At 33.3% G+C, this 14,049-nt stretch overlaps 2 protein-coding genes across 3 annotated transcripts; both read left to right on the top strand.

Moving 5' to 3' along the window:
• The first annotated feature begins 9,704 nt into the window (after window positions 1-9,704).
• LOC120202557 lies at window positions 9,705-10,055 on the top strand. The gene has a single exon (XM_039202975.1). It carries the CDS (start codon window positions 9,705-9,707, stop codon window positions 10,053-10,055), a length of 351 nt encoding a protein of 116 aa, XP_039058906.1.
• Window positions 10,056-10,885: 830 nt separating this feature from the next.
• Window positions 10,886-13,469, top strand: LOC120202575 (nucleoside diphosphate kinase 3-like). 2 transcript variants are annotated; one of them, XM_039202985.1, is made up of 7 exons: window positions 10,886-11,050; window positions 11,769-11,909; window positions 12,020-12,057; window positions 12,150-12,200; window positions 12,783-12,950; window positions 13,032-13,144; window positions 13,225-13,469. In XM_039202985.1, the coding sequence occupies exons 1-7, from the start codon at window positions 10,969-10,971 to the stop codon at window positions 13,346-13,348; spliced, it is 717 nt and encodes a 238-aa protein (XP_039058916.1). In that variant the 5' UTR covers window positions 10,886-10,968; the 3' UTR covers window positions 13,349-13,469. The 2 variants fall into 2 exon arrangements, with proteins under 2 accessions (XP_039058916.1, XP_039058915.1); XM_039202984.1 differs by having other exon boundaries at window positions 11,766-11,909.
• Window positions 13,470-14,049: the final 580 nt, after the last annotated feature.

Here is a 14,049-nt window from a genome sequence, read left to right as displayed (position 1 = left end):
CCCGACATGTTTCTAGTACAACGCATATCAGGTAAGATGGTGTCCGACCTACCTAAATTCGTTTTAAATGGTCGGTGGCGACTCCAATTCATTTAATCCAAGTCGAAGCTCAATTCGGGGCCCAACCGAAAGACGGTTTCGACAGCTTGGCGACTCTACTAGGGACTGGTAAGTGAGTCAGGCCGAAATTAATCTTCGGTTGTATTTTTAGCGAAAATTACAAGTTTAAATTTTAATTTATTTATTCGATTCTTTTTATTTATCTTTGATTATTTTTTTAAATAAATAGTTGTACTAACGTTTTTTAATGATTTCAGATATTTTTCAAAATTTTCATCTTTAGCTCTATACCCGAGCTCCGAACCCTTTTAAGTGGGGGCGAAAGCGACGCCTTCGTGGGAATTTATTCTCCTTATAGGCCTAGCAAGTAACCTTCGGGATACATATACCTTATGTCTTCGTGTGAATTTATTTTCCGTATGGGCATAAGGAAATGTATCCTCTCGAGTTTAACTTAGTCCACATAAGCTTGTGATAGGCTTAGGACTAAGGGTCTGGCAAGCCCAAGGAGGCACCAGTAAGGAGAACTCGAATACCTTTTTTAGAAGCTAAACCGGGAGAGTACAGAGAATTAGAGCCCACCCCAAAACCTCATTCCAAACCCTAGGTTGCTTTGTTTCCTGCCTTACTTTCTGTTCAAAGCATGCGAATTAGGCAAATATGCGGTTAGGATTTGTTTGAAATTAGCATACGGGATAGAGATCATGTCCGGGTAGGAATTAAAGCATGTGTGGTAAACATCATGTGGGGTAGGACTTTTATTTTTCATGATTATTTTTTATTATCTTCACCTCACTAACTCTTTTCATTTTTATTTTATTTTATTTTATTTTCATCACTTGCATCATTTAAAAGAGGCGTTGATCCACCAAAAATGTGTTTGTTAAACATGAATAATCTGCATTAATGGACAAAGGGGTTGTAATACAAGAAATGAAAATACAGAGGACAGTTTACAAGGAGACTATGTGTCGCATTCAATCCAGAAGACGTGGTGCCCACAATTGAAGAGTGTATCACTCTGCATAAAGGACTTAGAATGAACCGGGTCTACATCAAGCACAATGAAAGTCTATCTTTGAAGAACTGACTGGCAGAGGTTGCAGGAGCAAGATGAAGGCAATCCCTTCAAATACAACAATGGCAAAACGATAGTTGAAATTGGAGACCCTTGCTGACGAATTCAAGAAACAGACAAATGAACTTCACATAGTTCCTATCAATTAAGGGCTCCAATGATGTATTCGTTGGGAACAGGTTCAACAAAATATAAATGCCAGAGATGCAATCATTCGAGACTTCTAGGGCCAGTACAAAAAGCAACTCAACATTTGCACGGTTCATCCAGAGAAGCCAGAGCGGTTCGACATGTTATTCAACCAGTGACAGACGAAGGCAGAAGACTAGTCAACGTCTCAGAAGCTGTCAGGATATTTTTATCTCTTAAAAGATAAAACACTTTTACCTCCAATAAGGATTATTTCTAATAACAGACACATTTTTTATCAATGCCTCGAACATTGCATGTATCATGCATTCCTGCATATTTCGTATTATTTTTCTTTTTTATTACATTCACATGTCTCATAAAAAATGGGAACATTTTGATTCTATTCCCATGACCTACAAAGAGCTTTACCAGCAACTTCTTGACACCCATGTAGTGTCACTATACCTGGTAGAAACCATAAAGTCCCCATACCCCAAGTGGTATGACGAGAATGCTCATTGTGAAGAGAATTGTTACGCATTCAAGAGAGTCGTGCAGAAGATGCGTAACCAGAACTGGATCGACTTCAACTACTTGGGGGCATCCAAGTGAGGAAGATCATTTCATCATTTGAGGTATTCTATTTGAATTTGTTTTTCATTTTTCTCAAGTTTTTTTAAGGACTTTTAAATAAATTTATGTTACTTTAAAGACATTAAGCAATGAATCACATTTGTAAACTTGCAATTCTTTGAATATCATCTGAATTAAGAAACTCTGTAAATGGTTTAAAGTTACAGATCTTTGACAAAGTAACATGATTTAAAACAAGGAATTTGACTTTACCCAAAATATGCACTCAAATACCGTACCCTACTCTTGCAATAAACCAATATAAAATTTTTTCTTTCATAAGGTGCGGACAACATAGGGCATCCTTTTGCATATGACATTATTATACTTTTTATTTAAGACATTCAATGATGATCATTATCTTTACAGATAGAATAGTCGAGTAGGTAAGTCTAGTTTAGGTCAGTTGCTTGGAAATTGAACTCTAAAAATGAGATTCCTTGACTTTCAACAACACCTAGACTATAACAGTTTCTTCTTGACAAACTTAAGAAATTAAATCCGTAAAGCTGAGCTATTCCACTAAGGCAATTGGTTATAGAGGAAACTTGAAAGCCCTGGACTTATGAGTAGATTACGTTTAAACCATGACATTGCTAGAACACTTGGCAATTCGGTGTTTGCTCCACTGCTATTGTTCGGCCGAAGACTTTGTGATGAGATGAACCCTTCAGTTAACTCGATAAAATTGATTATAATGTTAAGTTGTCCCTCTAAAGCAATTGGTTAAATGCCCCGGCTTTATGGATTCAGCTAGCCATATAACGAAAAATTAAATCAAATTTATCTAAGCAAGAAATTTTTGGTAATGATGGACTAATGGAGTTAAGGAACACCTGTTATAGTCAACTTCACAAGAGCACTCGGGAATTTCATTTTTAGACCGATATTTATGCACTACCTTTGTTAGAGGAGTTTACGAGGCTTGAACAAATGGAAGATTTCATAGGACCGAAATAAAAGGTCTAGTAATTGATCATGTTAGTTGCGTCATTTTGTCCGCACCCAATTAAAATGCCAACCTAAAAAAAACACGTTGCAATAACAAAAAAATGACCTTTTTATGGCTGAAACCTTAGGTCAACCTAAAGCCAACTCATCCATTTGAATATTTGTCAAAGAGCTGTAACTCTGAAAGCATTAAAAGAGCTATTGATTCCTTTGATATACTTTGAACTCATGTTTATAATTTGATTCAATTGCGAACAATATTTTACAGAATTTTTATCCTTTTTCCTCCTAAAACAAGAAAAAGAAGAAAAACATTTTCAAACATAACAGTCTCAAATATGAAAGGTCTGTAAAGCCAAAGCTTGAAATGGGGCATGGTCGATTCCAACGACAAGACCAGTAGACAAAAATGCGGCTTCATCCAAGTGATAAAACAGAATTAATTCATGTTGCATGCATCCTAGACACACTTAAGAGCATCACATTTATCATTTTTAGAACACATATTTTTTTACAACTTTTAGAGCCAAATTTCAACTTCAAGATGAAAGATAATTGATTCAAAAAATGCATTCAGAAATTGATGGTGGTTGCTCAACTTCACAGCGAAAGGGTGACTGACAGTCAACAAATAACTTTTCAGTTTCATTCAGAGTCAATTTCAACTTTACATCGAAGGATATTGAACTCGAGACAACACAAGCTCAACTTCACAGCGAAGGGGAAACTAACTGTCAACAAACAACTTTTCAGTTTCATTTAGAGTCAATTTCAACTTCACAGCGAATGATATTGGACTCGAGACAACACAAGCTCAACTTCACAGCGAAGGGGCGGTTGACTGTCAACAAACAACTTTTCAGTTTCATTTAGAGTCAATTTCACAGCGAATGATATTGGACTCGAGACAACACAAGCTCAACTTTACAGCGAAGGGGGGACTGACTGTCAACAAACAACTTTTCAGTTTCATTCAGAGCCAATTTCAACTTCACAACGAAGGGGCGACTGACTGTCAACAAATAACTTTTCAGTTTCATTCAGAGTCAATTTCAACTTCACAGCGAAGGATATTGGACTCGAGACAACACAAGCTCAACTTCACAGCGAAGGGGCGACTGACTATCAACAAATAGCTTTTCAGTTTCATTCAGAGTTAAATTCAACTTCACAGCGAATGATATTGGACTCGAGATAACACAAGCTCAACTTCACAGCGAAGGGGTGACTGACTGTCAACAAACAAATTTTCAGTTTCATTCAGAGTCAATTTCAACTTCACAGCAAATGATATTGGACTCGAGACAACACAAGCTCAACTTCACAGCGAAGGGGCAACTGTCTGTCAACAAATAACTTTCTAGTTTCAGAGTCAATTTTAACTTCACGACGAAGGATATTGGCCTCGAAACAACACAAATATTTGGATTTTAACTTCACGACGAAGGATATCCAATTCGAGGCTCAACTTCACAACGAAGGGGTCATCTACGGTTTCAACTTCACGACGAAGGGAATCGTACCCACCAAAGGCCTTCAAGTTTAACTACGCTCAGCTCAAAGGCACATCTTTTACAGCATAACTTAAGGTAATAAGGGTTATCTGCTAACCGAATACCCTCGAGTTCGATTACACTCAGCTTCGAGGGCACATCATTTACAACATAACTCAAGGCTAGAAGGGTTATCTGTGACCAAAAGACCTTCGAGTTCGACTGCGCTCAGCTTCAAGGCATATCATTTGCAGCATAACTTAAGTCAAGAATGGTTATCTGCCAACCAAAGACCTTCGAGTTCGATTACGCTCAACTTCAAGGCACATAATATACAACATAACTTAAGTCGATAAGGGCTATCTACCAAAGACCCTCGAGTTCGATTACACTCAGCTTCGAAGGCACATCATTTACAGCATAACTCAAGGCTAGAAGGGTTATCTGTGACCAAAATACCATCGAGTTTGACTACGCTCATCTCCAAGGCATATTATTTACAGCATAACTTAAGTCGAGAAGGGTTATCCGCCAACCAAAGACCTTCGAGTTCGACTACGCTCAGCTCCAAGACACATCATTTGCAGCATAGCTTAAGTCGAGAAGGGTTATCTGCCAAAGACCCTCGAGTTCGATTACACTCAGCTTCGAGGGTATATCATTTGTAGTACAACTCAATACTAGAAGGGTTATCTGCCAAAGACCTTCGATTTCAATTACACTCAACTCAAAGGTACCAACATTTGCAGCATAACTTAAGTCGAGAAGGGTTATCTGCCAACCAAAGACCTTCGAGTTCGACTATGCTCAGCTCCAAGGCACATCATTTGCAGCATAACTTAAGTCGAGAAAGGCTATCTGCCAAATACCTTCGAGTCCGATTAGACTTAGCTCAAAGGCACCAACATTTACAACATAACTCAAGGCTAGAAGGGTTATCTATCACCAAAGACCTTCGAGTTCGATTACGCTCAGCTCCAAGGCACATCATTTGCAACATAGCTCAAGGCAAGAAGGGCTATTTACCAACAAAAGACCTTCGAGTTCGACTATGCTCAGCTCCAAGGCACTATCATTTACAGCATAACTCAAGGCTAGAAGGGTTATCTGTCAACAAAGACCTTCGAGTTCGACTCCACTCAGCTCAAAGGCACTATCATTTGCAGCATATGTCAAGGCAATAAGGACTATCTGCCAAAGACCTTTGAGTTCGATTCCATTAAGCTCGAGGGCGTATCAACCGCGTTGCATCAGTAAGGAACTACTTCCCGGTCAAATTTTTACACCCAATTCTTTAAATCGAGAAGAAGACCAAGGTTGACCAAAATTGGCAACAAAAAATCACTTTTCGATTCACCCACGATTTCAACTTCAAGAAGAAGGATATCGTGCCCAATAGATCGACTTAGTGTCACAACAAATACTATCAAGTCTCAAATCAAAGAGAACCGGACAAAAACTGGTTGTCTTTTTCATTTTTGCCCTATTCTTGTTAACACAAAAATGCGCAAAGAGGGGCAGCTGTAGACATTCGTTTTTGTCCGGGTCTACAAAAACATTATATTTTTATTTATTTATTATTATTATTATTATTATTATTATATTTATTATTATTTTTTTATTTTTACAGACCCCACACTCAACCTCGATTTAGTGAGATTCATAAACTAACCAACGTATTTGAGTCCTATTGGAATACTAAAACCAACGTATTTGAGTCCTATTGAAACACTAAAATCGAAGCATTTCGAGTCTAAGTAGGACTTTAAATCTGAGCTAAAAATAGGTTTATTTAGACTATAAATAGACTCAACCATCAAGAGGAAAGATTACATAGAAAAACGTGGAACCAAAATCAGAAGAATGGGCAACGATTTGGAAAAAACTGAGAGAAAAAAAGGACAAAAATAAGCGTGGAGGATCCAAAGCCAGTATCTAAAAGCACGAGGAGTGACAGAGCATTTTCATTGCAAATTCAGTTTTCTACACGCAAAACATGGGAGATGTAACAACTTTTGACTTATTCTTTTTATTTCATTTTTTATTTATTTACTTTATATATATTTTTTATTTTCTCCTAATTTTATTATTTATTATTTATTTTTACATTGTTTTATATATATATATATATATATATATATTCATCTTTTATTAATATTATTATATTAATATTTTTTATTATTCTTTTCTCATGTTTATTTTCATTTTTACAATCCAACACTTTTGACTTTTTAGGGATACTTTCAATCGATCAAAGATAATTAATTTGAATTGAATTTTTAAATATTAATTTTGATTTTCGCGATTAAGACAACCGATGTATTAATTGGTACCGAAAGGGCGGTTCAAGGGTGTTAATCCTTCCTTGACCGTAACCGACTCCCGAACCCGACACATTTCTTATACAACGCAGATCAGGTAAGATAGTGTCCGACCTACCTAAATTTGTTTTAAATAGTCAGTGGCGACTTCAATTCATTTAATCCAAGTCGAAGCCCAATTCGGAGCCCAACCGAAAGATGGTTCCGACACTTAGAAAGCTATAGTCTTGCTAAAGACACCGTATCATTTGGATATCTTCAAGAAGATGTATTGTCCGAGCGTCCTCCAACGAATGCTATAACAACCATGCTAAACTAAAAAACAATTTTGCTGAGACCCTAAATGATTTTTTTCATCACATTTTTAGAAAGTTCTTCTGTGAGGCGGTTAAAAAACGGCTAAAAAAGCGTGAATGGTTAAACAAGTGACTGGTTAAAATATATACCGTAAATGTTATATGATTTAACTGGAAATATAAAATAGGCGTTACTTATTACATTAAAATACCTACAGGTTTTTTTTAATGTTGCTAATAATGTAAACGATAAAAAAAATAAGCGTTACCTATTACATTAAAATACCTACCAGTTTTTTTGAAGGTTGCTAATAATGTAAACGGTAAAAAAAATAGGCGCTACCTATTACATTAAACTACATACCGATTTTTTTTAAGGTTGCTAATAATGTAAACGGTAAAAAAATAGGCACTATATATTATATTAAAATACCTACCGGTTTGTTTAAAAATTACTAATAATGTAAACGGTAAAATAAAATAGGCACTACCTATTATATTAAAATACCTACCCGTTTTTTTTAAGGTTGTTAATAATGTAAACGGTAAAAAAATAGGCGTTACCTATTATATTAAAATACCTACCAGTTTTTTTTGAAGGTTGCTAATAATGTAAACAATAAAAAAAATAGGCGTTACCTATTACATTAAAATACCTACCGGTTTTTTTAAAGGTTGGTAATAATGTAAACGGTAAAAAAATAGGCGCTACCTATTACATTAAACTACCTACCTGTTTTTTTGAAAGTTGCTAATAATATAAACGGTAAAAAAATAGGCGCTACCTATTACATTAAACTACCTATCGGTTTTTTTTAAAGGTTGATAATAATGTAAACGGTAAAAAAAATAGGCGCTACCAATTATATTAAAATACCTACCGGTTTGTTTAAAGATTACTAATAATGTAAACAGTAAAATAAAATAGGCGCTACCTATTACATTAAACTACCTACTGAATATGTTGAAAGTATCGATTCTATTTAAATAAGTATTAATACTTTTGGAATTTAAAAGAAAAACAGTAATAGCGCCTATAAAATATCGATACCTTATAAAAATGTATCGATACAAAACAATATAACAGGTAAAAATATGACAAAATCAGTTTCATTATGACAAAACCGGTAAAGAGCTACCAAATATGTTGAAAATATTGATATTTTTTGTACATGTATTAATACTTTGTTGAAAGTTATGTAATTTATGTTTCAAAATTTTTTAATAGTGTTTCATGTTTCCCACTTACAATATTAATTTAAAAATTTCATTTACACAACAAATTATTTGATTGTTTAGATATTTTATAAAATATTATTTAGAATTTAAATTTAACAATTTTAACCAAAGATAATAATAAATATGTAATATCTATATTTATTATTTTTAATTTAATAATAATATATACCGTAACATAAAAATAAATCATTAGACGCGTATAATTACTAAATTAATATCTTAAAACTCACTCAAAAGATAAACCTAAATTAATATTTTCCACAGTGAAATAAATATGAACACTTATATATATGTATCGATACCTACCGATAACGAAAGTTTATCGGTTACTAAATTTTTTAATAGTTTTTCATGTTTTCTACCTACAACATTATAGACTGTCAACATAATAGGTAACGCTTTACCGAATTTATTAATTATCTTATTAAATTTTCAATTACGTTGTTTTTAACTATATATTAATCTGTCTTTTTTTAGACAACCTCATTTTTATATGTGGCCACACAACATACCGGACCAACTACCAAACTCAAAATTTTAAATTTTAAATGATTGCTATCCACAACTTGACGTAGGAGTTTAATAGTTTTTTACATAAAAAATTGTTTTAATTAATTAATTTAACATTTAATAGTTTATAATTGTTATTATACTTTTTAAATTAAAAATTATAAATATCTTATTGTTTAACCTTTACAACTGAATTCAAACAGTGAACAATTTGATGCTAAATTAGCTAACTAATTTTGATTACATTTATTGTTTTTTAATATATTTTTGTGGAAATTTAATTCCTCAATTATGTACATAATTTGTAGTTGCATATCTAGGGAAGCAGACTCTACAATGGTTAGCTTCTTAATAAGAAATCTAAAACAACAACCAAGTCAAAATCTATCTAATCTACATATTTATCAGGTTTTTGGCTGCCCAATTACATACATACACTTTTTTCCATGAAAGAACAAAGAAAATTCCTTGTCATTTAATAAAATAACATATATATATATATATATATATGATAAATTACAAATTTCATCACTTAAATTTAACTTTAAATTTTGAAAATTTCAATTTAATCACTAAATTTTGACATTACTCTTATTTTAGTTACTCCACTGTTAAATCATTACTCTTATTTCATCACTAAATTTTGATTAAATTTGTGTGTATATATACATACATACATACATATATATACTTAAACTGGATTATTATTATAGAATGAATCAAAATTTTGACCAAATATATATGCTCTTAATCTTGCATAAAAATCTAGCATGGCGCAGCCATCTTGACACCGTTCTCCATTTTTATACGCATTTTTTTTTCTTCCATACTTACCCAACACCTTCCTTTTCCTTAACTCCTCTGTAAGAAAACCCTATATATATACACACACACACACGGCAATTCTGATCCTGTATCAACAATCATATCATCAATTAAATCTTCAAGCTTCGATCCATACAATCAAAGTTGTTCAATTTACATTTACACCATGGGGTTGCTTAGCCGCCTAAGGAGGGTCGTAAAGAAGGTAAAACTGTTGCTGAGTTTCGATATGAACCGATGGCGTGTCGCTTCGATGATTGGCGATGCTTCTCGGAGGCTGAGCTTTACGGATAGGCCAGGGTTAAGGGCATGCGTGTACGACGATGACGATTCGGATGATTCGGGTCGTTGCTCGAATAGGTTGGCTCGGACGACGAGTTATCAATCGGAGGATGATGTGGATAAGAGGGCCGAGATGTTCATCGCTAATTTTCATAGACAACTTCGGATGGAAAGACAGGTCTCTGTGCAGCTCAAGTACCTTCGTGGGAACAGTTTTGGCTACAATTCTCCCTGATTCATTCGTTCCTTCTTTCTTTTTAATGGAAGCCTGTACGTTTTTATTAGAGGTTGTCCATTTGATTTCGTGTGATTATTTTCATGGAAATTTTCATTATTTTATGTGAGAATCTAAGGAAAAGTATTACTATTATTCAAATATTTTCCCGAGTCAGTGTCGGGTCAATTTTTTTATCTGTTAGGGAGCCGTCGGCTGAGACGATTGTTGTTCGTTAACGTTATAGTTTAATACATGCTTTATGTAGTACTAGGCAAAATTATAGGAAATAATCCATTTTAAAGAAAATTTTAAAAAATAGGATAATTTATAATTAATTAGGGATATGGGATCAGTGTTACAGGGAGATCGAAACTATCTCCTACCAATGATATTGTAGAAGTCGTCATGTCTGTCGAGGCCTTGTATATGTATAAAATTATTGTTGGAAGATTCATCAATCAAAATCAAGTGTATGATACAGATCGATTCGGATTAATCATGACGAAACCCTGAAAATTAAATGAGCAACCAATATATATATTTAAAAACTTACTTTTTAATAACTCCATATTGCTTGCGGTTTTATTTTATTAACAATATACACGCTCTAAATATGCAACTATTAAATCTAAACTCTTTACGAAGAATAGTATTTTTATTAATGAGATCGATATTAATTTTTAAAAAAAATATTTATTCATATCAAACACATTATCATTTATCGTGCAATAATAAAATCTGAAAACCAAAATTTATTCTACAATCTTTTTTAAAAATAAAAATAAATATTATATAATTGAAAGAGCAACATAGAAATATGTAACTGTCAAAATCTAAATTTAGCAATCAGTTCCTAAAACAAACACTTCATAAGCGCTCTCGGCTTGTTTATACCAAATCAATCCTCCAACAAACGAAGCAAAAAAAGAAAATGAGCTCTCAGATTTGCAAATCTGCTTCTAGAGCTGTCCGATCACTCTTTTCAGCTTCGAAGAACTCTCGCTTTTGCTCCGGTGATTTCCTCATCTTATTGTTTTAGTAACGCTTTGTTTTTCTGCAATTTTTATAGATTAGCGATGGCCTGTGACTTTATTTTTTGATGAATGTGTTTTCCGATAATGCGAAATGTTTTGTTTAAGTGCTTTTTTTTTTCTTTCAGTTTTGTGATATTGTCTGATTCTTATTACTGGTTTTAGATCAAATCATCTGAATCATTTTTCAACTCTGATTGTTTATCAAGTGTCGAAATAAAATTCTAATTCCATTTGAAAATTTTGTTTCACTGCATTTACTTTTTTTTTTAATATATTGATATTGGAATTACTATTATAGTCGATTGTTGAGTTTTTCCGTTGTTTGGATACACTATGTTATTTCAATTCACTACTTTAAAAAAATATTTGTGTCTCATACCGGATCTGTATATATGACTGTTTCAAGAAAAAACACATAAAAATCTTGAAAAACAATTATATTCACAATGAATTTATATTATATCTGATAGTTACATTCCAATTTAATATATGATTATGTAATTTTCAAAAGGGAAAAATTAGGAGAGAAATGTCTCATTTGCCTAGTTATTGAATCAATTCTGTTTTTGTTGAAAAGAAAAAAATAATCGTAACGCCTTTATTTTTATCTTTCACCACCACTTTCTTTGAATTTCTATTACATGAAATGCGAAATCATTCTGTTTTAAGGTATTTAGCTTTATGTTATCGTCAGCAGAAGGACGGGCAGTGACTATTGCGGCAGCAGCTGCAGTTTCAGTCAGTAAGGTGCCTCTTTTAGCTTCAGCTTATGGAAATGGTGGTTCTACCAATGCATCCAGAGGATGGCTTTCAGGAGTGTTTGCTCTTCCAGTGGCAGGTTAGAATTAAATGACTTAAATCTCAGAGAGGTTAAATAACCAAAAAAGAAAAAAGAAATAGCAGCAAAAACTATGAACTGAATGTTTGTTTTGCATTCTCTCTTTGTAGCTTACATGGTTCAGGAGCAGGAGGCTCATGCTGCACAGGTAATCCATTACATGTTCGATTCCATAGCTAATACTTTATATATGCTTTTCATCTCTTTTGTTACTTTTTAATTCTATTCTTCATCATTCAGACTGAGCGCACCTTCATTGCTATCAAGCCTGATGGAGTACAAAGAGGGCTGGTAAGGTTCTTCTTGTCTTTATTATCAACCTAATCTTGTCCAAGACTTCCCTATCTTCTAGCCATAGATGAAACTAAGTTACTCACACTTGGAACTTGAGTGTTGGATATTAGTATGTGCCTAACATAAGAATATTATATATATTTAGAATTCTTCGATGGTCAAATTGTATCGAACTCGGATAGTTAAAGAAATTTGAAGTCTGAATTGAGATGTTGAACATAAAAAATGCTGCTTTATGCTTGTTGTCAGTACTAGTTTTACTTAGATTGTAGGTATGTCTTAGAAGAAATAAGATGGATATTTATTGTGATTGAATTTTGAGTGAAAAATGTTGGGCAGGAATATACATCTAACATATATTAAAAAAATAATACTGTATTTGGAGGGTCTTGAAGGCTCATCTCTTAATATTTATGTTTGAAAATACATCGAATAGAAATATTTTAAGAAAAATGAACAATCAAATTTTCATAATCGGATATTTTGATTTTCTCTTGTAGACAAGTGTAGCTGTTTCATTTTCTTTAATGATGGATTGAAATACGACATATGGCTAAAAGGATGTATATTATATTCCAGATTGCAGATATCATATCTCGTTTTGAGCGCAAAGGATTCAAGCTCGTGGCTATCAAGATAATGGTTCCTTCAAAGGAATTTGCCCAGAAACATTACCATGACTTGAAGGATAGACCCTTCTTCAATGGCCTCTGTCAATTCCTCAGTTCAGGCCCTGTGGTTGCTATGGTAAAAAACTGAACTACAAATCTCATCTTCTCCTTGTATTCGTTTCCAACACAGCTGAACTAAAATCCCATAAAACAACAGGTGTGGGAAGGAGAGGGAGTCATAAAATACGGCCGGAAACTCATCGGATCAACCGATCCACAGAGATCGGAGCCCGGAACCATCAGAGGTGATCTAGCAGTGGTCGTCGGGAGGTACAAGGCTGAATATTCTGGAAGGATATTAGTTTTACGAATATATATATATAAAATGGGGTTTGTTTTTTACAATGCAGGAATATAATTCATGGGAGTGATGGTCCTGGGACAGCAAAGGATGAAATCAACTTATGGTTCAAACCAGTAGAGCTGGTTAACTATAAAAGCAACGATGAGAAATGGATCTATGGAGTCAATTGATGACTTTATTTTGCATTGATGATTAATCAGTAGTTGCGGAAAGTTTTGGTCCCGGGTGGGGTTGAGGCTTGAGGCAGAATTTCTAGAATAAGAACGTCGTTTATCTGAAACCAAACTCGATGAATAAAAAATAATCTCTTTCAAGATACAATAACATTGTTTACCGATGGTATTAAACCATCAATGTTGATATATACTGATGTTCAGTATCAATATTAGATTAAATTATTAGAATTTCAATTATTAATATCAACATGTCAATATAGATATAACATGAAGATTTAATACCAAAAATACGAACTACACGAACATGTTTCATACAAAAAAATGTGGCATGTAAATCTTTCTAAAGCATCGAAGCCACCTACGGATGAAGATTTAACATGCTTTGTAAAATAATTAGGCTGCAAAAACTCATTTGAGGACCGTTTTGCAAATAATGTAAGCATACAAGGGTATAGGGGTAAATTGCAAATCATTATCAAATGTTTGAAACATTTTCTAACAATCAAGAAAGGTAGTATACTAGTATTGATATTTATCTTTTAGTATATTATTTAGAGGTACAATAAAATCAAATTTAACCTAACGAAATGTGAATCAAATTTAAAACTTAAAAAATATATTAATGAAAAATAATCATTCATTCCAAAATTTAATCTTTATATTTTATTTTATTATAATATTTTACTATATTTGAG

This window comes from Hibiscus syriacus, unplaced genomic scaffold, assembly GCF_006381635.1.
Source record: "Hibiscus syriacus cultivar Baekdansim isolate YM2019G1 unplaced genomic scaffold, ASM638163v2 tig00008957_pilon, whole genome shotgun sequence".
NCBI classification, from domain to species: domain Eukaryota; kingdom Viridiplantae; phylum Streptophyta; class Magnoliopsida; order Malvales; family Malvaceae; genus Hibiscus; species Hibiscus syriacus.
This window is presented reverse-complemented; position numbering and strand designations above follow the sequence as displayed.